Below are 23,988 nucleotides of genomic sequence, written 5' to 3'. Positions count from 1 at the left end.
CCGGCGGTTGAACGTGCGCTGTGCTCTCGCAGGCGGCTGGAAAAATCGTCGTTTTAGCAAAGGCCGTGTGTTTTTTCTTCCCTGCAGGTTTACAGGGCCGGGCCGGGTCAGGCCCCGCCACGGTCCCTCTGAAGGCAGCAGTGTCTTACGGCACGGCTGGATTTCGCCCGTTATTTGCAGGCCTAGAAAGCTGTAGAGGTTAGTGGCAAAGCGAGTAAATCTGGTATATCGAAGCACTTCCTTGGAGGTTCTTTATTGCTAGTGCCGGTGGGCAAAGAAACAAATATGGTTTGAAATAGGTTGTAAAATAGTTAAAACACTGTGAAACTTCTCATCAGTCTGCCTAAGTTATGCCTTCCATACGAGTTTAACAGCCGTCCAGCTGCAAAATAGAGGTCTAAATTTTCTGGACCAGAGGGTGAGACTCCAGGTTAAGCCTTGGTCAGCTACTGCGAAGTTGTCCAATCACAGAATCATACAGAATGGTTTGGGTTGGAAGGGACCTTCAAGATCACCTAGTTCCACTCCCCTGCCATGGGCAGGGACACCTCCCACCAGACCAGGTTGCTCAAAGCCCCATCCAGCCTGGCCTTGAACACTTCCAGGGATGGGACCTCTACAGCTTCTCTGGGCCACCTAATGTTTTTCTTCCAGTCCTAGAATGGAAATTGGTATTAGTGCCTGCACTCATGATACTTGAAGTCTCTCCTTCCAGCTCCAGTAAGCCGCAAGTAGGCTTTTACTCAAAATTTTCCTGGAGTTGCAAGATGCTCTCATGCTGTACAAGTGCTTTATGGTTGTATCACAGCTCTGGCTACAAATTACAAACCAGGCTGTTTTAGGATTTTTAGATCTTAATCTTAAAATCTGGGACAGTCCCTGACAGATAAATTATGCATGCATGGTACACCTAATGTGTTGGACCTGCTGCACATGTGAGGTGAGTCTATATGCATGCAGTAGGTAGTTTCCAGACATCAGGCAGCCTGAGTTGCCAGGCATCTGGAAAAGTGGGCAATTACTGAAGAAATAGGGGAAAAGCATTTTCATGTGCAAGCATGCATGGGGCATAGGATTTCTGTGAATAGCATATTTAGTCTGTTCTCACCTGGTATCATGCTTCCTTTCATTCACGCATCCCCTGAGGGACTGTAACTCCCTTTAAAAGCTGAAACCAAATTAACTTCTAATTTGTGCTCTGGATAGTTGCATGGAAGCCTCAGTGGTTCCTGGAGGGGTCAGGAAGCATTTGTTGGGTGATTGTATTCGTGCTATTCTTGATTTGCTCCATGGTGGGGAAGTGGGGAGACAAAAGTTTTGAAATAGTTTCAAACAGGTTCTAGAGTACTATATTTTACAAAACTTTTAAACAGGATATTCACTGGGGAGTAAACCAGATATTGTTGAAAAAAATGGAACACTACGTGTGTAATGAAATTATTCATACAAGTGCTTTATTCTAACAGTAATGTTTGTGGTAAAGATTTGGGTGGCTGCAAGTGTATTTTGTAGGGAAGTTTCTTCTAAATAATCACTGTTTCTTGCATTTTAAACAAGTATTTAAAGCACTGTAACTTACAATGCATATTTTCAATCTTTCTTGGGAACATAGACTCCCAATTTGGAATCATCTTCACAAATCCTTGCCTAAACAGTGAGGTGGGCTAAGGCATCCTTTTCTATTTTTTTCTTTTTTTTTTTTGGTCACTTTATGGCACTTATTGCCAGCTTTGAACATCTGTGAATAAACTAACCAGCAGACAATCTGAGGAGAGTGGTCTGACTGCTGTCTGCACTTGCAAAATCAAATGACTGAGGAGTCAAAAGATACGGAAACTGTTTCAGGATTCGGCTCCCATGTAATAGCTGGAGAGGCAGCCTGCAGTTCACTCAGCTACTTGGGAGCTGTCAAAGCAATATGTTATTTTACAGTATTATTGAAAAAAGGGGGCAAGCCCGACAAAGACAATTTACAACCCATTTATTTTCAGCATTCTTCTAATTCCCATTATTTGAAGTAAAACCCGTCTTCCTGACAGGCCAGCTTCTTAGTTCCCTTAATCCTGCAGCAAAGTGATAATCCTTTATTTGTGACCTCATAGGCTGTTGCTACGGAGAATGTTGTGATATCACCAAGCCAGCGCTGTGACTTCACTGTTGGTGGAAGCCATAGTTGAAGGAGATGGTCTGTGCCCTGGAGGCCTGGGGGAGAATTCATGTACTTCTGGTGTTCTGCAAGCACTTCCTAAGGAGCAGTATCTGGCAAACAGGCTTGCATAATGTCTGTCTGTATAGGTGATGAATGATATAGTCAGAGGCTGCGTACGAGGGGAAAATTTGTGGTGATTGTCTTTGGCAAGGTTACTCCTGCCATTGAAAGAAGTTATGTTATCAGGAGGAAAACGTCACTGGGAAGTTACGTGAGGCTTTTTTCTTTATCTTAAGAATATCATTTTGCAAACCCAAAACTTTTCTTGGAAGCACTAATTACATGAAAACTTCCATCAAAAAAAGTTTGTCAGGAGCAAGGCAAAAGACGTGTAAATCACATTCAAACCTTTGTGACCCAAAGTAGACTTTTAGGCTCTTGAAGTATGAAGGAGGTGCATAACTTTAGGCATTGTGTCCAAGACTCTCAGATATTCCCAGATAGCTTCTGTGCATGGATTCTTTTCATGTTCAGGTCTGAGCTTTTATGCCAGGTTCCAGAAATGAGTACCTAAAATTAGGCTCCTAAGTAACTCCCAGTTTTCAGAAGTACCGAGAGTACAGCAGCACTCAATGGAGATAAAGGGAAGTGCAAATCTACATCAGTGGTGAAACTCAAGCTGTGACTATTAGAAACAACATATGGCAACAGGAACCAAATTTGGCTCCTTTAATATCTCTGCTTTTGACTGTAACAGGAAGTTTTTAGAGAAATAGTACTTGCAACTCTAAATGTCAGTGGTTATCTACTCTTCAAGAGTGAAGCTATTGGAACCCAGGAAAAAATATTACTAAAAGAAAAGGGTAATTCCTTTGTTTTGACATTTACTTTTTCAATACATTAGGGAGCATATGATTGAACAACAGGAAGACACATTCTTGTCTCTAATAAAATTAGTATTTTATTTTACTATTGATTGTTCAATTTTGAATTGTCAGTTTTTTGTGTGTGATATGAAAGGTCATGCAGAGGAATTTAGCAGGATTATGCATGTACAACTGCCCCCATTGATATAACTTTTGGAAGTTATATAAGCTAAATGAGGTTAAAAAACTCACTCTTTTTCCAGAATAAATGGAGATTTACATAGGTATAATTACACAAAGATAATTTTGACAGTAAATTAGTCTTTTAGACCAAAACTCTGAGGTCAGTTTCCATCCTGTCCCTGTTACATGGATGTTCCCTAAATTGTGTTCAGAGAGCATACCTAACTGGATGCTGCATAACAAATCTATGTTGCAATACCTCAGTTAAATGTAGCACAAGAATTAAAGTAAAATAGCACAATTTAAAGAAAAAAAATCACAAGCCTCGTGTAGAGGCTTTGCAGGCCACACATGGCATGCAGGATGCACTTCGGGCAGCCCCACATTTTCAAGTTCTTGTGGATTACACCTTCTTTTCCATGAAACTACATGTACATGTGTGTTTTGAAGAGCTTCTCATAAAGCGACAGAACACTTCTAAAGACAGTATTGGTGATGACATGCTTAACTGCTTTCACATGTTTTGGTTCAAACTGCCCAAGCCATTAGGGTGCACCCTCAGTGGAGTGATGTTGCATGCGTAGTACTGATTCACCCTCAGCTTTCTTCACTGTCCTGTAAGCTCCCATCCTTCCCCTAGCTTTGATCTTTCACCATAAAAGCTTAGGAGCAACCCTTTGGAGAACAAGCTAGATGTTTCTTCTGGGCTATTCTGCCTGTCCCAGACACTGGGAGGGCTCACACAAAGCCACTGGAGGAGGCAGGTTCCCCTGGCCAGAGCCAGGTGCTGTGGCTTACGCTGGGCTGCTGGGGATGCTCCGTCTGCCGGGTCACTGGCACTTGGGCTTAGGCTTTGGGCTGCAGCCCAAGATAGGTTTGTTCTTTCAGGCTTTTAATTGAGACTCTGAACGGAGGCTTTCATTGAGTCCTTTGTGTGGCATGGGGTGAAGGTCAGCCTAGAAAACAAAACAAAGGCAAGCACCAAGTGGATGCAGAGCACATGCAGATCGACCTTCACAAAACAACTGTCCTTTTGTTCACTTTTTTCTTCACTGATACACGCAGCCGTTCCCACTTTGCTTATTCCAACAGTCCTGTAGACCCTTTTATTTTCCCAGCCTTCCTACAGCTGGAGGTACTAATTTTATTTCTTACCATTTGGTTATTATCCCTGCTTCCGTTTAGTCCCGCTAAGCATTTGGATTCTTTTAGCAAGTCTTCTTTCATCATTAACATCACATATGTTGCATTGCCTGCTTTAGGAATCAAAATTCGTATCTTTCCTCACATTTCCTTTTAACCTTTCCTGTGTTTTTTTTTCTTACTTGTATTGTTTCTTGTTTTTATCTCCAGTCTTCTGCTGCTGCTAATTCAATCTTTATAGCCAATGTTTTTCTTTTAAGTATCCTCTACATCAGCTCTGTAAGCCTAAAACTTGTAGCTACCAAACAGGCAGGAGGAACAGCAGAGGTGTCAAAAAAATGTTTTTAGGGCTACTGACATCCCCTGCAGGTGTTTCCAAGGGCTGGTCTGCACAGCAGTCCCAGTCTCCCAGAGTGGGTGGCCAGGTGAGGAGAGGGGCATGCACCATCCCCTTCACCATGTGCAAGGCAGTGTTTACTGATGATCAGAAATGCTTTTGAAGCAGAGGGCCTTGTCAAGCTCCAGTTCTGACAGAGACACTTTTTACCCTTCTAAATAGGAGTCATGTGCCCTTGGGCCCATGAGGTCTGGGTGAGTTAAAGTACTGCCTGTGGCGGTAGCTCGTTAAAAGAAAATGGCAGTAACTGTAAGCCCTTTTTTCTTATGGTCCAGAATATGGAATGACAACATAATGACGAGATAAGGAATGACTTTTTTTTTTTTTTCGGTTGTTTTAATGTGTGTTGAGAAAATGTTATCTGGCTGTGGCATAAAATGTAGTCATTCAGAGCTTGGATTTATACATCCCCTATGCTTTGATCTCAAAATTTTGTTACATGTGATTTTCTCCCTGTGTCCAGTGGTTACTTGCCAAATTTGTTCAAGAAATTATCCCAAATCTCTCCTTTTGCTACCCTTTTGGTTTAGTTCAACGTAAGTTGAGATCAGCAGCAGCTTCTGAGATAGTCTCAAGAACTTAGTCTTTATATCCTGATTTAGGTCTTTCTATACTGAATAAGAGGGCAAAGACACAACTATTTTTATGTGCTCTCATCTTTCAGAAAACTGGGTCATAGCGACACTTGGGGAGCACAAGGACTCTTCCACGCTCTAGTGCTTTAAAAATTCTTGGTGTAAGTCCAAGAGAAAAGTCTTGTCGAGCTCAGTTTAGAATACAGAGGAAAAAAAAAAAAAGAAGAATGGCCAGTTCTGGTCCCTGGAAAGGGTTAACAGTATTCTGTGCAGCAGAGATCAGTACCAAATGTTTGGGGTTTAATAGCTGTATTAGAAATCTGAAGGATGGAATGGATAATGGAGTGGTAACCCTGTCTGTCAGATCACAGTTGTTCAGGTTCATCAGGACTGCTGAGGAGGACTTCAGAAGGCACTATGACAGCTGAGTGAGACAGCTGAGCAATTCTGCAAAACAGTGACATCAGCAGCATAGTGTAAGGCAATGCAGTGAGTACTGACAAAATAGTGCTCAAATACGTTAGGTTTCATACTTTTTTAGGAGTGTGGTCTGCACGTTGCTGGAGTCAGTGGTGAACATGTTAGATGAGTGGGGGTTGGTAATTAAAAGCCTAAACGTAAGACTGTGTAAATTAGGAGATATGTAAGAAGTCACGCAAGAGAGGTCTGTCTGTGAAATTGATAATTTCATCCTTGTTTTGGATACCGTGTTCAGTTTTATGGCTCATGTACAGGGAGATTTTCAGTTCCTGAAATTTCAGTTAAAAAAGAAAAGAGCAGGAGGTAGGGAGGTGTTATGGTTGTAATAGTAGTAAAATGCCTGGTGTAGGCTTTGGTTTACTGCTTCCTGTAGTAAAATGAGTGCTCAATAAAATTAAGAAGCAAAAACTGTGTGAAATGGACAGGAGGAAATACATTTAATCTAGTGAGTTGTTTAATTGTGGGAACCCCTGGTTCCAGGTACTGCCCTTTATTTGGGGAGGTAATTTTTGATTGCTGCATTTGCTGGTAGTCTTACTAATTGGGAGAAAAAATGAATACCTGCCAGTCCTTGAGGATCTCAAAAGAACTGGTTTTGTCTGGAACAAGGGCATTTCCCTTTAAGATGCAGTACACTAGTGGCAGTGTGTGCAGTTGGTTTTCTAATGCTTCCTCTGATTGCTTGACCAGCATGAGAGGCAGCAGATTTGGTGAGCTGCTGAACTGTTGTGCCGTGGCATTTCCTGTGTTCCCATCCTCACAGCTGATCCCCCCCCACAGGGGAGACCGAAGGACAGAATTTGAAAGTATTTTGAGCCATTGGGGGAAATAGGGGCCATTGCATCTACTCTGCGCAGGTAGAGCATAGGGGCAGAATATCCCAGTGTAGCTACTTCATGTGTTAGGGTGTAAGATATTTTGATTTCATGAGCATTAAAGTAAATCTTCTTAAATTTACTCCAGCCGTAGTGAAAACTGTGCTTTCGAGCATAGGGGAAAAAAATGACCCATTAAACTCTCAACTGCAAAGTCTTTGGAGTGTCTAACCTTTTCTTTTAAAAACCGCTTGGGCACTATTTTAATTGATTCCATGCCTGGCCTTTTCATCAGTTCTCTCCTAGCCAGGAAAAACTGGGCTGTTAAAGGCTGCTGCAGTACCATGGGACTTGTGTTCAGTGTTGCAGGTTCTTATTTTAACCTGAAGTTATCTGCCAGTCATCACTATTTCTTTGAAAAGCTGTAACAACCGCAGTATCATCTTTGGGATGAAAATCCTTCTATGGTTGCAGTAGTTGATGTAATTGAGAGAGGGTGCACTATGTTGTTGGGTTGTATTGCATTGCTAATCATCTCTTCACCTTTCAAGAATTCTAACTGCTGACTAGACTCTTGCTGAATGTTTGCTGCAGCGTCCCCAGCCACACTGAAAACGCGTTCTGGCTAAACTGAAGAGGATAGTGAAGAACACGTGGCTAAGACAAGACGATTGTTGTGTTTCAACAGCCATGTTCTGTGCTTTCAGGAGTGTTTGCAAAGGAATATTTTTCTCTGCCTTTATAAAATTTCCACCCTAAAAGAAAACATCTAGGTTTATCGTTGGTTTTTTTTTTTTCTTTTGTTTTTCATGTGCTCACTCTCTCTTGCCAAATCTCCTCTAGTGTCAGATTTTTTAATGCTTCTATCTTTCCTTGCCTTTACTGTTTGCTGCCAGAAAACAGGCAGGCTTTGTTTTTGAGGGGGTGGGGTGGTGATGTGGTCGATGTCAATGTAGCTTTAGCATTAACTGAATCAATTTAATAGTAGCAGATTTCTATGCAAAAAAAACCCCACCCAAAACCAACAAACTCTCCTCCCTTCCCATCCCATGGTCCTAGCTACAAAATCTGTTAGAGAATTATTCTGTGTCGTTTAAAATATCACATACTTTCAAGTGAGCTGTAATTTAAAGAAGGCTCTTTTAGTAGTTGGATTCTAAAAAGACAGTTGTTGTACCTACTGGGCTTTTGGGGGTGGGAGTTTTGTGGGTTGCTTTGTTTTTCCTGTTAAGACTGATGGGTTCATTCAGATTTTGTGTACTGGGCTGTTGTATTGTCCCATAACATCCTCATAGGTAAGCTTAGGAAGCGTGGGTTAGATGAGTGGACAGTGAGGTGGATTGAGAACTGATTGACGGTAGAGCTCAGAGGGTTGTGATTAGCGGCACGGCATCTAGTTGGAGGCCTGTAACTAGCAGTGTTCCCCAGGGGTCAGTACTGGGTCCGGGCTTGTCCAACATGTTCATCAATGACCTGGATGAGGAGACAGATTGTACCCTCAGCAAGTTTGCTGATGACACAAAACTAGGAGGAGTGGCTGACACACCAGAAGGCTGTGCCACCATACAGTGAGATCTGGACAGGCTGGAGAGCTGGGCAGAGAGGAACCTAATGAAGTTCAACAAGGGCAAGTGTAGGGCCCTGCACCTAGGGAGGAATATCCCATGCACCAGTACAGGTGAGGAGTTGACCTGCTGGAAAGCACCTCTGCAGGGAGAGACCTGGGAGTCCTGGTGGACAAGTGGACCATGAGCCACCAAATATGTCCTTGTGGCCAAGAAGGCCAATGGTATCCTGGGCTGTGTTAAAAAGAGTGTGGCTAGCAAGTCCAGGGAGGTCATCCTCCCCCTCTACTCTGCCCTGGTGCGGGCACCCATGGAGGACTTGATCAAGGGACTGGAGCATGCATCTCTCTGCTGAGGAAAGGCTGAGAGCCCTGGGTCTGTTTAGCCTGGAGAAGAGAAGACTGAGAGGGGATCTCATCAATGCTTATCAATATCTAAAGGGTGGGTGGCAAGAGGATGGGGCCAGACTCTTTTCAGTGGTGCCCAGCGACAGGACAAGGGGCAACGGGCACAAACTGGAACACATGAAATTCCACCTCAACATGAGGAAAAACTTCTTTCCTTTGAGGGTGACAGAGCACTGGAAGAGGCTGCCCAGAGGGGTTGTCGCATCTCCTTCTCTGGAGATATTAAAAACCCGCCTGGACACATTCCTGTCCAACCTTCTGTAGGTGATCCTGCTTTGGCCAGAGGGGTTGGACTAGAGATCTCCGAAGGTCCCTTCTAGCCTCGACCATTCTATGATTCTTTGATTAGCAAGTGTGGCATTGGGTTATGGTTCTGTCCTGCATTTGGTAACATTGAAAGTATTGTTTGTTTTCTGTTTTAGTTCATGTGACTCTTTTTAGCATGTCTTAAAGTGGAGACTCTTAAAAAATGCATAACAAATAGGAAGAATTGGATGGTCAAATATCCTTAACCATATCCACAGAGTGAACTGTTCAAGTATAATGGGTGAGTTCATGGTTTTAGGAGTCAAACCTAGGAATATTTGCTTCAAACTCATTAGTTTGGATAGATATCTGGAACTGGTTGTTCAGTTGTGGGGTGACAGTGAACCACCAATGTAGTACAGCTGTGAAGAAAGTAAGTCTCATTCTTATTGTATGTAGGGCAGGGTAATTCCACTAAAAGTGTGGAAATGTCAACTTCTTTGTACCTGACGGGGGTGAGATTAGCTGGAGTGCTACAATATGGTGCAGAATTCTGGTTGTTGCTTTTTAAAGATAAGTTATGTAAGTTAGAGTAAATGTAGAAGAGTCCTCTAGAAAGATTAAAGGGACAGGAGGGACAGATGTAGGAAAGAACGCTAAGAGAGTGTGCTTTTTTTTAAAGCCAGTGGAATGAGGTGTGGAGGAGGGGTGGTATGTTCTCTGCAACGACACTGGGGTGTAAGCAGCAGGAGCGGAAAAGAAAAGGAGTATTTAAGCTCCTAGACAACATGAGCACAAAACCAGATGGGCATTACTTGTTGGGATATTGCTGAATTTAATACCCTCATTGTGTTCCCTCTTGTCTTTTCTTAAGTGATTTTTTAAAGAACCACGAGATTTGTTCAGGTAAGCCAAGTGGAACTTATTAGCATACTGCAAGTAAGTTATTATTAGTGGAGCACTAATATGTCAACATTTTTAGCATGAAGAGATTTTCTGAAGAAATATAAGTGCAAGTTTACATCTTTCTGATGTTCCTTAGTCTGGTTTCTTCTGGGACCACAGGGTTTATGGGCTGTGTTCCCAGTGGGGTGTTTGGGTACTTCCCTACTTTGTGAAGTTGGTTCTTGTAGAAGTGATCATAATGGCAGGTGACCATAGTCTCTGCATGCTGTGTGCTGATGGCTGATTTTAGCCTCCAAAATTCAGGATCCACTGAAACTGGTACAGGCTATTCTGAATTTTCTCATGCTCTTGATAACCTTCTTGGCATCTTTTGGCAGTGTTCTTTTTTTAACCTTTTTTGTTCTCTGCCTCCCTATTTGAGCACATTCCTTTTCTCCTCTTGAGTTTCCCTTTGGTGATGGTGAAAGGGCTGTGGCAAAGGAAGGGGATCCCAGGCCCTGACTCAGGAGGGCTCAAGGATGTGTGCAAGTTAATGTGGAGTTTCACAAAGGAGTCTGTTCAACTCTGACACAATGCATGTGCAAAGGAAGAAAATGGGATCTTTACATCATCTGCTTTCTCAGTGTACGATGGAGATCGATCTCAGGCCATGCTGTATTCTGTACTGGTCTATTTGGATGCACGTGCATGCGTGGAGTTATACAGAGAGACGTATGGTGTGTTTGTGCCGTACACTGTCAATAAGGAAGCTTTTGTTTCAGTACCAACTTTTGTCATGTGCTGTGGGGGAGATGTGGGACGGAGGGACAGAGTAGCTGCCTTGATTGGGAAGTGCATGTGGTATTTTGGCTAGGCCTTCCCCCTGTGAGGTCGTGCTGCACTAACATCACTGATGATGGCAGCGCTGATTTATCCATCAACTTCAGCTCTTCTAAACATTCTCATTTACATTTTCCCCACTGCTGGTCTCTCCTTTTGCTTTTGTTCTCTGCCATGCTTGAGGTATCAGGCACTTTTTGCTGTTTTTAATACTGATTAAAGGGCTGCGTAATGGTGCTGTGAGCTGATGAATTTGAGTGAAGGCGTGCCTAGGTGCCTGTGCACACGAGATGTGTGTGCACCGTACGGACATGTGCACGCTCAGCGTGTGTCTAGGTGTCTCTAGGGCATCACACATGCAAGAGGAATTGTCTCACTCAAAGAGCTTCCAGGTGTATGAGTCTGCTCAGAGGAGTCAAGCTGGTCCCAAGTACGTAACTCAGATTCAAGTGCTAGAGAAATTCATTAGAGAGAAAGGATATTTGGGTCATGGTATTTCCCTTACCTTTCTTCTGCCAGTGTTTTAACTGTGGCGATAGTAGTGTGACAACGGCTGCAAAAACCTGTGCATATGTGTGAAAACAGTACTGCACATCCGAGCCCAGCTATTTAGCTTTGCATGAACGTTGTCTGGTGCAAAGGAAAAGCAGATTGCAGCTCTTGTTTTTTCTTTCGGTAGGTGCCTGTCCTAATTCACTTTTAAGCCCACAGAAATCTTTCTTCTTGGAATGAGTTTCGTTGCTGTAAAGTGGGTGTGGGCTCAGCAGACAAACAACCAGAATTTCCGCAGGATGATCCTGGGGGACCCAAACATTGTGAATGCCAAGTTGGATTCATTAGAGGCTTTGCGGCTGATCCTGCAGCCCCAGGGAAGGCAAAACTCCTGTAAAGCTGAAGGAAGATTTCCTGGAATGAGGCCTTTCAGGGAACACAGAAATTGATGACTGTGTATAGCAAAAGCCTAGCTTTTAATGTTGAGATCTTGGCTACTGTGTAACTGCAGGTGTAACAAAGCACCCAGCTTACCTTATGCTTTTAAATTAGCCTCTTTATTACATGTGTTTGCTGCATAACAGTCGCCATAGACCTGTAAATAAAAGTGATGTTTGTTAGTTGTGTAACCCAGCTATTTACTTGTCCTTTTGAAAGACTTGCATAGAGCTATTTTAGGCTGGGTTTGACTCTTTGACTGCCAGGGTAGTTGTAAGGCTAGGGCTTGCAGCACAGGAGGTGGTGACCTTTGTATTTAATTCAGTCCTATACACCTGGTGTGTTCATTTAGGGGTGAACCGAAGAGAGCTGCCTGTTCCAGCACAGCACGGGTGAGTCCTGAAGTGCTGTGTTTCAGGATTTTATGGATTATGTGCCTACTATGTGCCTTCAAACTGTTTCAGAGTGCTAAAGATATGGGAACCTTAAAAGAAGTGCCTCATGGCAGCACTCCTTTTTTTGTTTGCCCCTCCATGTCTGCATATTGATCTTCTCACTTGGATGACTAAATCACAACTAGAAATAATTCTTTTGCAGCAAATGCAATTTTAGATGTTTCCTTCTCTTAAAAGAGAATCCCCAAACAACTAAAAATGTTTCTCCAAAACAGCAGCATGTGTCTCTCATCACACACTATTCCTACCTCCTCTTCTGTGTTTTCTTGATGCTTTAGCTTCGCGTATCCTCCCCAAGCAAAGGAAAACCTAGCACTGGGAGTGAGATCCTGACACAGTGACCTCGTTCGGAGCATTACCTTCTTTGTCAGCAGCAGCAGAAGCTGAAGCAGCTCCGCTGGCTCTCGGCACTTGGAGCAGTTTGACATTTTCTATCTGGCATGGTTTCAGGGCTCACTTTGTTTTGAGCCCAAATGGTGAATGGGATGATGAAAAATGAGCTTGCAGGAACTTGTCTGCTGCTTCTAATTTTTTGATAAACAGTTTGCAGCAGTACAACTTTGATCCAGTGTACAGCAGAGCTGTTTGTTACGTGCAGGTCTGCAGCATTCTTCAGGATCTTTCTTTTTAATCAATAGAGTAAAAACTGGTAAGTGTCATGCTAAATAGTGAGTAAGAAAATATTGCTCTGTGTAAGAGTGTGTGTGCACACATATGTCTGTGCGTTTGTGGGTTTGTGTGTTGGGGGATTGTGTATTACATCAGGCAGATACGTTAGGGGTAAATTTTTTTGTCTTGACTAGAGGGTTAAAGCTTTAACTTGTCTTTGCTAATGCATGTAAATAGCTTTCTTGTCCACTTAATGAGGAGGCTGGCTTGTTATCCTGTACAATGCATCTGGGCACCATTCCAGAAGCAGAGGCACTTCGTTTCAAAGACAAAGAAGCCAGCTCAGACGTAGGGAGAAACCTGGAACGAACGAACGTTGTGCTGTGGATTTTTTTTCATAGCGATGACTCATTTCAGTTCACAAAGGATTCTGGGCAGGGTAGTGAGAAGTCAGGTTGGCTGATCCATTCCTATGACTTCACTTTGCAGAGAGCCAGGGAGAAGAGGAGTGACACTGCAGAATCCTGAGGCACTGCAGTGGAGAGGTGCTTTGCGAAGACTGTGAGTGCCTTTGGAACAGGGGGTGGTGTCAGAACGTGATTCCAGCCGTTCCGTGGAAATAGGGCAAAAGGAAAGAGATGTTTTCAAAACACTGTGTGGGAGTTATATTTGTAGTCCCCTTCAGATTCTCTGCCTCCACCTCCCCTTTCATTTCTTAACCATTTATTTCTTGTGCTTATGTGAGAATTGTGTGAAATAGCATTCCTTTCAGTGGACCTTCATAGATACTGCATTATTTTTTATTTTCGGGAAGCCCCCATTTCCTGCTTTAAGAGGTGGGTGTTCAGCTTACTACTGCCTAAAAACATGCTTTGTTTTTCTTCTTTCAGGTCCTGTGGCACTGAGCTATGCTGCAGCCAGCCAGCTTCCACAGTGATATAAAGCCCCAGTATGCACATTGTTGTTACATCACAGCTACTCTGGATACTGTACTGGAGCATGGAACCAGACCATAGGGGTTCAGGTAAGTCCCCCTTTTTTAACATATTGTGTGCCAGGAATATAGACATGGAAATTTATTAATAGATGCATTTGAACACTATCGTTTGAGGAAACACATTCTAAAGCACACAATATATTAAAAAAACGTAGTCCCACCCTCCTCCTTCCCAGGATAAGCAATGCCATCAAAATCTCCTCGACTGAATCCTCTGGGAAAGTTCCGTGCTCCAGCAGAAACTTTTTATGATCACAGTTGTAACATGTGCTGGGATATCACTTTGGATCAGGAGGCAGCTGGCCACAGGACATGAGCAAGAAAAGGAAATTTAAATCACAGGAAATACACAGGATTAATGGATGTAAGACAAGTTTGCTGGCTGTGGGCAATGTAGCACCTGTTTCTGAAAGTTAGTGGCACTTGGTGAACCTGGAGATCGTGCTTTTAGCTGGGTCCGACCAATTAAGAAGGTCAGTTTACATGTTGAAGTTAATAACTGGCAGGGGACAAGAACTCTCTTCAGAGGCAAATGTTTGTGTTATGGTTGGTCGTTATTAAGGTTGCTGTGTTTTCTTTAGGCTGGTTAGAATCCGAGCGGTCACGTTGCCAGGTCACGTTCTTGAAGCGTTCGTGACCTGTGTCTGCAGGGGAAGGTATGTTTTGGTGTGCATGCATTTCAGAGGTGTGCAGAAGGAGCTTGCTGGTTAGCAAATGTGCATTACTGCATTTGTCAGTCCTTTGTTTAAGCTGCCCTTAAACAGCAGTAAGTGGATGAGTCTTTCATGTATTTTTTTCTTACTGTTATCAGCCCTCTGATATGTGTAACCGTCTAGTAAACACAACCTGCAGCTTTGTTCGTAAAATACTCCAGGAAATGTGGATTTAGCTATGGCTGAGAACAGCGCGAGCAACACACCTTCTAATTTTCTTTATTTCAGATTTTGCCTGTAAAATGTGTTCTTTTCTGTGTTAGTGTGATAATGCAGATCCAAGTTATTTCAGAGTAATCTGGGTAATACCCCAGAAATCTGCATGTTTTTCCTATTTCTCCTGTTGTTTAGTCAGATGGAAGTGTTGTCTGGCTTAAAATGGCAATTATATATCATTGTTGTGAGTTCACAAGGTTTTGTTTGCTACATCTATGTGAATATACTAATTTTAGAGTGATTCAGTTGCATTGAGGTTTGGGGGAATAGGGGGTAACATGCAACTTCTTCAGCATCTGATCCTTCTTAAAGTAAATCTGAAAACGTGTTTTTTCTAGAAGCAGCTTTTCAATTACCATATTCTTGACAAAAAGTGATGTGGCAAAAAGAGTGACAAAAAGAGTGCACAGGCATGCACACAGGCTGTGATTATGCAAGCCTCATTTCCTGTGGAAACCAGGCTAAAACTTATTTTTAAAGTTTGTCTTGGTACATAGGAAACAAAAGATTCAAAAGGTGTTGAGAGACTGGATGGAGAAGAGAAACTGGGCTTTGGCTTCCTGTATTTCACAGGATGCAGAGTGTAATGAGAGGGTCTTTTCCCCCATTTCAGGGAAACAGCGTGTATAAATTCTAATGAAGTGTGGCTTTGCACTGTAATTTCCTTAACTTTCTGTCACAATGGCTGTACTGAATTGGTTCAATTTAGAAGTTGAGGTAATTTTTCAAACAATCTTCATGCAAACTTCATGAGACAGGGAGTTTGACTTCCAGGTCACTTCTTTGCAGCAGCAGAATCACTAATAAAAATTCTGCCATCAGTGTGTAGTTGATAGTTTAATTGCTGATACACGATGCAGAATATAGTCTACTTCATTTTCTCCCAAGATGGTGGTACCCAGACTTTCAGAGCGCAGAGGCACTAGCTAAACTGGCACGGGATGGGGTCTGGCTGGTTATGGGTTCAGGATGTGTGAGTTTTCATTCCCAGCTCTGTTACAGACCGTCACTTTCTCGTAGTGTTAAGGGTAGTTATGGTTACCCAGTTTTTCGGAATGTTTAGAAATCCACTGAAGAAATGTGCTATGTAAGAGCTAAGTGTTTATTTTATGTGCTGCATAATCTTTTGTTCTAAGTAATGATAATTATTTTTTTCCCACAGGGTAGTGCTATAAATCCCCAAGGCACAAATGAGGACAAATCCCATTCATTGTTTATTATGTGCTTACACGTTTTTGAAAATTAAGTGCCACTTAAAAAGTCTAGAAAACTTTTTTTTTTAATTCTTTAGAGAAAAGTTTGGAAAGAGACTGCAGAAACAGAGCTAAAACTATATAAACAAGCAGTCAGCTGGTGAAAACTGCTTTCTGATCTCCAGTTTTCATTTGATTGAAAACATAAACGTATGAAAGTCAAGGATAGTAATTTGATTTCAAAAGAAAGCTGCTTGAGACAAGCATCAGTCAGAACTAACAGGACCCATATGCTAGATGGTTTATGTAAGTGATGTGGTCTTCCAAAAAAAAAATTAGGAAAAGCACATTTGATATTTTTTTTTAAACAGATCTTTCCTAAAGAAGTTGTAGTAAACCAGCAGGCTAAACAGTATTTATGCGCGTAATTGATGTTAATGTATTAAATCATGAACGCAAGATATTTTCTGTTGTTGTGCATCAGAGAAGTTTGTTCACTTAACTATAACCACAGAGTGCTTGTAATTTCCCAGAGCCACAGGATAGTTAAGATAAAGCTTGGCAGATCACAGCCTCCCTGAGTAGAGGGGGTTTGGGCTTTCTGTCACTAGGTCTGCTGAAAGTTTCACAGATGTGTGCGAGCCTTTTTAAACCAAGAGCCAGTAGACAGTTATGGACAACAAGCTATGGAGGTAATTCTGGCACAACGGAGGTGAAATGAGTTCTGGTCGTAATGAAGAAGGCTGAAAAGCACTCGGTGGAAAAGAACAAGGTTTAACTGGCGATAGTCCCTTACAAAACAGAAAGAAAGCCTCTCCCATAAACCAATATTTGTTGGCCATTTCTACTGCATTTAAAGCCATTTAAATTATGATTTTATGGACAATTTTAGTCATCTTTATAGTTAATTAAATGGTTGTTAAGCGCCCAAATACTTGTAAGCAGGATGTATGTTACCTTGGCATACTAACTATAGCATGCTTTGCTAGAGGTTGCGTTAACATTAAGGAATATACTGAATGTGTGTTTTATATCAATGAGTTATGTGAAGTAGAGTTAGTATTTCAGTGGAAACTCTTGGCTTGTTCCTGTTGACAGGAGCCCAGCTGGCAGTGGGCAAATGTGCAGGCTGAATGTTTTCTGCACACTAACCTAGAAAAGCAATTCCATGCTTGGAGGCCCGCTTTAAAAGGAAAGATTGTGTGAAGGTACTAAAATCCAGGTAAACTTCATTATTCCTTAATTTGTACTTAGATGGTTCTAAGTGAACAAGTCCCGGCTGGGAGCGATCCCAGAGGGGGATCTCTGCAGGCTGTTGACAGTCAGGGGAGTTGGGATGGGCTGCTCCCAGGGGCGAGCAGAGTAACTGGTTTCAGTTCTTGTCCGAGCATCCCTCTGGGAGCAGCTGGGAGGCTGCAGAGCAAACCTGCATAAATGAGCAGCGCTTGTTAGGCTTCATCTGTAACTCTCCTCACGTCCTTTTCCCACGTCAGGGAGCTGGTTATGGTATTAAGGCCCATTCCTTACATCCTAAATGCCGTTGTGGTTAGCTGTGAGTGGACCATTCTGGGTGCAAGGGGGAGAAAGAGGTCTTCCTCCCGCGCTCCCATCCTGGCGCCTGCGTAGGCGGCAGTGTGAGTGCATGGCTGGGAGTAGGCACAGGGATACTCTTGCCACAGTGCTTTGGTTTAGGACATTGGAGGTCTTTGATGATCCAGATAAAACAATTCAGGAGGTTACTGCGCTTCACCTGGGTGCCCTTAAAGCTACCCAGGGGAGCCTAGTGAACCTGATAAGCTTAAACTTCAACTGAGGGCAGTATATGCCAGTCTGTTTGACATTACACTGAACTGAACTTAGTGGTGCTCACAAGGATGCCCATGACACAAATAATCTCTGTGTGAAGGACAGGAATTTCTTAAATTGCTTAGCTAAATCTGCATAGTTCTGACGCTTTTTGGACATGAAACTAATCATTAAAGAAACTGATCCCCTACACAAACTGCACAGTGACTGTTGATCAAAGTGGGTAAACTTATATGTCTGGCTGGTTACAAAGATTCCTCTATGAACAAGTTTAAGCTGACAGCAGGTGTAATTATTAGTAAATAGTAATATAATAAATGTGATGTTCTTTATCCATTCTCACATGATGAGTGGACACATGGTGTTTGCTCCCAAGTCATGTGAAAGTGTCTCTCACATTTCCCTGTAAGCTGCCTACAATCATCTTGATTGCTGTTGTCTGTAAAGTCCATGTGGCAGCAACTTTTCAGGTGTACATGAATAAAATACAATCTTTTCTGGACTTTTTTAAAAGTCATTATTCGTTGGTCAGATAAGCACGAGGAGGATCTTGGGGTGCACTGTGGTGAAGCTGGAGGAATGCTGCTGTGTTGGGATCGCGGCATTGATCTGGTCAGGCCTGATAAAGCAGAAGCGATCAGAAGACAGCATAGCACAAATGTGTGGTTTAAATCATTGTTGTGTCTTGGTTAATGTGTATCACTTTTGTACAACAGACTGTACAGCTGGTGTATTGAAAAATATTGCTCAGAAGTCTCACTGAAGCGGTTACGCAATTTGCTACTCCCACCAATTCTTTTTCATTTTTTTCAAAGTGCTGAGTATAATGCAAGATTAAATGCTTTTGATAATCAGTTTTAGAAACTGCTGTTTCTGTTTAGTAGATGTAATAGGAATATAGAATTAATAGGGCAAATATGAGATCGTCTACATTGTGGAGGAAAGTTTGAATTTGAATTAATTTCCAGTAATTTGATTCCTGATTTGGTCACAAGGTATTGCTCTGTGACAGCAGAAATAGGGTGATTTTCCTGAGATTTCAAAGCCACTTAGTTAAAATTTAATCCCTGGCTATTGACTGACCTGTGGCCAGAAAAGGATTCGTAGTCGAGCACCCCTTGTTCTGTCTGTTACTCTTTACTATTCCTTTTCCACTGGCAAAGGCAATCTTTTAGCCTGCTGCGTCCCTCTGTTTGAGCTCGTTGGGGAACTGTCACATCTTCAAGACGAGGTACAGAGCAGAATCTAAAAGCATTTCCTTCTTTATATGAAATGTGTTAAAATGCACATGTATATCTGTAGTTGTGTAGTCATTTTAGTATTATCAAATTGTAATTTCTCCTACAACTTTTTCAGTGATTTTTTAAAATATGGGTTAATGAATTATTTTTATAGACAACACGAGAGAAGTTACAACAAAGTTAATTTTCAGGCCATCCTGGAACTATTACAACTTCTTTTCTAAAAAATACGTAGTCCGTACAAAGACATTTGACATGTAGATCCAGGAGAAATTTATTCAGGGTTTCAGTCTTAAGGCCTCAAAAGAGTATGCTGCGCTTTATCAGCAGAGTGAAAATGTTATTCATTATCTTAGCAACATTTTTTTTTTCTCATCTTTGTTACTATTAAGAAAATATATTTTATCAAGTGGAAATGGTGGGTGATCCATACTGCTAGCCTTTGAAAGGGGGGTGAAATCTTCCCTTTTATGTCCAGAGAAATAAATGCAACTATTTTGTTTGTGCGGTTACCTAGTAGGATATTCAAGCATGAGGTTTTGCAACCATAAGTGCTAGTTTGTAGGCATTTTTCTGAATCTCTCTACTTCATCCTTTGAGAAACTCTGTCTGCATACTGTGTATCTCCCATTTTCCAAAGTTCACCGTGTCTAAGTTTTGAAATAAGCGGTTGGATGGTTCTCCATTGTGAGAGTTGTAAGTACAAAGACTACAGAGCTGTGCGCATCTTCTCTGATTGTATCTCAACATCCTTGTTCTACGAGCAGATTTTTAAACAAAATGCTTCATTGCACATCTGTTGTCTTTTTACAGGTGATGTATCACCCATCAGCATGTCTCCCATCAGTCAGTCACAGTTTATTCCACTTGGGGAAATCCTTTGCCTGGCCATCTCAGCAATGAACTCTGCCCGAAAACAAGTCACACAAGAAGCACTAATGGAGCACCTAACAACCTGCTTCCCAGGTAACTGGACATTAATAAATCATTTGTCAGATGGGCGCATTTCTGTAAAAGGGAAGTTAAAGAATCTCTAATCCCTACACAAAAGGTTGCCTATCTTTTTGGCCTCCTTAAAAGAAAGAGTTTCAGTGTTTGGTAGTCTGTTTTTCTTCACTCTTCTGGATGGGATTATTGATTAACGCTGCGATGCTACCCAAAAGTAAAAGGAGGCTTTAAAGATTCTAGTTTTATAACCTTTGTTCTTAAACATACAGAGAATTGAGTTCTCTTTGACAGGGCTTTCATGTGAGATGCATTTTGCAGGGTTAATTCTTGACTTTACGTAAATATTAAAAATTACTTGAGGTACTAAACAGCAAACTGTATAGCGTGGTTTTTTCAGACTGGTATGGGGATAAGCTTGTTTGTGATTTTGCTCACAAAATAACCTTCTTTATCATCATAGTCAAAACAGCTCTGAACTTCTTCAGTAGTTATGGAGAACAAAGCACGTGCCATAGCCAGAGCAGACTTATTCCACCTTGTGGCTTTCAAGCCAGTTGTACGTTAATTCATAAGAGCTCTGTTGACATCATTCAGTCAGTTTGAGTGTCATTGTCCAGTATCCCAAGTGTAGAGCGTTCTCTCTTAAAGAGCAGGTTTCTCACATACTGCATGACTTCCTCCACCTAGGACAGGCTCTCAAAACTAGAGTGGCCTGATGCAAGTAGTAGAGTCCAATGACGATGATGTGCCTGCTGCAGGGAGAGTTTCTATTTAAACTGAAAGGAGGTTGTCAGCCTGGTTTCCAGGGGGTTTCAGCACCTTCTTGGACACAGCTGAAAGTCTTTAGATACTTCTTTTGTTTGTTTTTTTTTTCTTGTGACTAAAGGTTTGGGGAGCCACGTGCTGTGTTCATAAATGATGGTATTCAGAAGATGCTTATCAAATGGTGAAATGAAAATATCTTGGATTAAAGATACTGTAATGTGGAAAAAAAGGAAACCTGTATTAAGAATGTACTCATGAATATGCTGCTTCCCTACTGGCAGTCTGTAGCTGGAGTTGGTGAATCGTGCAAAATGCGTCTTGTAGAGACATCTAAAAGTGTGGTGTAAAAGTATTGGGCAGAGGTTTACTGCTCAAGAGAGAATAACTTTTTCACTTGTGCTTTGTATGATCCTGGGCAAGATGTTTAACCGTTCTGTGCCTCAGTTTACAATCCTCTAAACTGGTTGAAAAACTTCACTATTGTACCTCTTTTACAGCTGTAAAAATCAGCTGATTAAACATGCTTCAGTAAGAAAACTACTGATGCATCTGCCTCATCTAGGCAGCCTAACCATAGCCATGTTTTGATGTCTTGAATTCATTTGCTTACCTTTCAGAGCAAGAGTTACTTAAAGCCTTGAAAGTTACATGGCTTTTGCTATAACTGCTACTAAGTTATGAGATTTTAAATCATAATTCTGGATCGAGAGTTATGTTTGAAATAAACAATTCTGTCTGACATTTAATAATTGCACCTTGGAAAATATTACTGCAAGTGTATTTTGTAAATACTGGCTTACTGTCCCAGTTTGTGGTTTTGTTCATCAGAGGGTGTTTTTCAGTATGCTTGGCTGATTTTGAAAACAGTGATAAAAGTTGTAAGGGATGGAATGCAAAGAAGGCAAAGTGCACAATTATAATTCTGGTTTAAGTCATTTTGATGTTTTTTTTTCCAAGTCATGTTTTCTGTATAGCTATGTACTAGAAGAGTTCCGTAGATTGCAGGTATTTTTCCAATGTTTCTATCAATATTTTTATATAAACATTATTGCATAGTGGAAGTGATAATTTATTGGTGGCATCCCTTGGGTTTCCTGGGAGCATGATTATCAGTTGACTTAGTGTATTGTGCTGTTCTGGCTAGACAGAACCATGCATCAAAAATAATTCAACAGGCTGGATTATTTTGTAGTCTCTGCTCAGAAAGAAGCCTGAGGCAAATTAGCACACAGTCTCTTGCTGCCTCTTTTTTTCCACTAGCCATGAACGTGTGCATTTCTCAAGTCCGAGATTAAAAAAAAGGAGAGCCTTGTTTTTCTTACCTCACTTCCCAAAATGTAAAGAAAATTATTTGGAAAAAAAAATAATCCACCCGTTGTTGTCCCGTTTTTTTCCCCTCTCTAGAGAAATGCCTTTCTGTCCCAGCCATGACACGTTTAACATAACAAACACGCATATTCTCTCAGTGTATGAGGATTAACCAAATTTTTTTTCCTCTCCAAAAACCAGAACCAACCTCTTGTGCTGAGTGCTATTTTTCCCTTGTCTGCCCAAACTCTTTCATAAATCAGCCATGGCTTTTTGAGCGCTTGTGTTCACTGTGGCTATTTTCAAATATCTGATTTCCTCCCATATTCTGATAGTTTGTTTTTCCTAATTAGGTGCTGATGCTCTGTGAGAGTGGAAAGCATTACCAGTGTAGATGTATCTGTCATGGTCACATAACCTCTTTGTATCTCGCCCTGTAGCAGCACTTGTCTGCCTGTGTTGTTTGTGTTTTAATGAACAGATGCTTCACTGCTTTTCATGGAGTGTATAAATTTCCTAAGACCCCAGATGCTATTCTCAAACTGCCTAAGAATAATAAACCTCTTTCCTCAGTGCAGGATCTTACACTTGCAGTCTAACCCTGTAGTTTGCTGAGCCATTGTGCAGGCATAAATCTGGGCCATGGCTCTATCTGAAATAAGGTATGCTAATTATTTATAACATCACATAGCAACCACTCCACATCCTTAACTAGTATTTCATGAGCCAATCAGAGTATTTCTTTTATCCCTTGTTAAGCCTTAGCATCAGCTCAGGAGAAAATCATTTTAGCAGATTTAACACCATTTAAATACTACTTCAGATGTATTTTTCATGAATTTATTTTATTGAAAAAGTTTGTAATGATAATGCACATCTTATTTGTGGCTTTTTGTTATTTGTCAGGTTTTTAAAAAAGCAAGGGGGCTCCAGCTGCACGTGTTCCCATTATTCTAACTTAGAATTAAACAATGAGATGTTTGTACAGCCGTACTTTATAATTTATTGACCATGCTTTAAATCCCGTACATTACATGTAAATCTTTGAAATCCAGTATAAGGAGTTAAGAATGTAACCTCTGTTCCTGTGTTTGGCAGCCAGACCCTCTTATCTGTATGAACCTGGTTGAAGAAAACATCAAGCCTTAGTCTATGCTGCCTTTAGTAACAATTTTTTTTTTCTTCTTCTTCCCCAATTTTGTCCATATGCTCATTAAAATCATCTTACGGTGTTGAGAATGTCAGTGTAGAAAATACTTGTGTGTATTGGACTCGGTTGCTTTCCAAGCGAACAGTTTTCTGAAAGCTGGTAAATTCCTCTGACATTCACCTTCGTAACTGTTCACTCTTTAAATATGTGAAATGTATATGTAGCACTTAAAATAAGTGTCTTACATTAACTGAGTTCACTCTAGGTCAGTGTTCATTGTGAGCAGCAAACAAGACATAATCTTCCGTCTGGAAGCTCAGTGGATGGCATAGTAGACTCTCTTGAGATGCAGAAAATGTACATGTCTGATGATTCAGTGTCCAGACAGTTTCTGCTTTTGAATTATTAAACCACTACATAATCTTAAATAACACCACTGCTGTCATGCAATATTTTATATGCTAGAGTCTCTAAACCACTGGATATTTTTCCTCTTCTTCCTATTTAATGGAAGAAGGGAGACCATAAGGAGACTTCTGGATGCAATGGGATAGGTTACATATAGACACGGTGTGGGCAGGTTGCTGTAAAAAGAAAAGTCTTGCGAAGGCCAGGAAATCTGTATTTAAAAACGCAACAGTGGGAGCCAGGGTAGCGTCATTGCTCCTGTCCACCATTCAGGAAAGCCTAAGTCGTCGAGTTTGGGTCTCTTTCTGCTTTTGTAAGTACATGAAAGAGATCTGAACAAAATGCATAGCTCACATTAGCTGGCAATGCTGAGCTCCAAAGATCTGCATCTGCCATCGTCACTGCTGGCTGAGTGAACTGCAGGGGTGTACTGTATGCTGGGAGTGGTAAAAGTGATAGTCTCTGACTCCAGCGAGAAGGGTGACACCATTAACTTTACAGCATCTTTGACTGCCCAGGCACACTAATTGGTTTTTTTCTTGGCATTTATCTGCAGATCCTGTATTCGCAGGACTTAGTCAATTACTGTAACTACTGTGCATCCAGTGTTCAGAGACTCATTTACCAAACACGTTGTAGTCATTATGGTTTACTGGGTGAAAAATATGTATTATTATTTTTACTATGTATTTTTGCTT

The 23,988-nt window shown here is 41.5% G+C and overlaps 1 protein-coding gene across 1 annotated transcript in view; it reads left to right on the top strand.

The window, feature by feature from the left end:
- The window catches only part of STOX2 (storkhead box 2), a 68,681-nt gene that overhangs the window by 34,746 nt on the left and 9,947 nt on the right, over positions 1-23,988 (top strand). The window contains exon 2 of the mRNA XM_009891781.1: positions 19,525-19,677. Coding sequence (XP_009890083.1) covers positions 19,525-19,677 — 153 coding nt within the window. The remainder of the gene's footprint in view (positions 1-19,524; positions 19,678-23,988) is intronic.

Source organism: Charadrius vociferus, unplaced genomic scaffold (assembly GCF_000708025.1).
Source record: "Charadrius vociferus isolate BGI_N301 unplaced genomic scaffold, ASM70802v2 scaffold478, whole genome shotgun sequence".
Classification (NCBI taxonomy): Eukaryota; Metazoa; Chordata; class Aves; order Charadriiformes; family Charadriidae; genus Charadrius; species Charadrius vociferus.
This window is presented reverse-complemented; position numbering and strand designations above follow the sequence as displayed.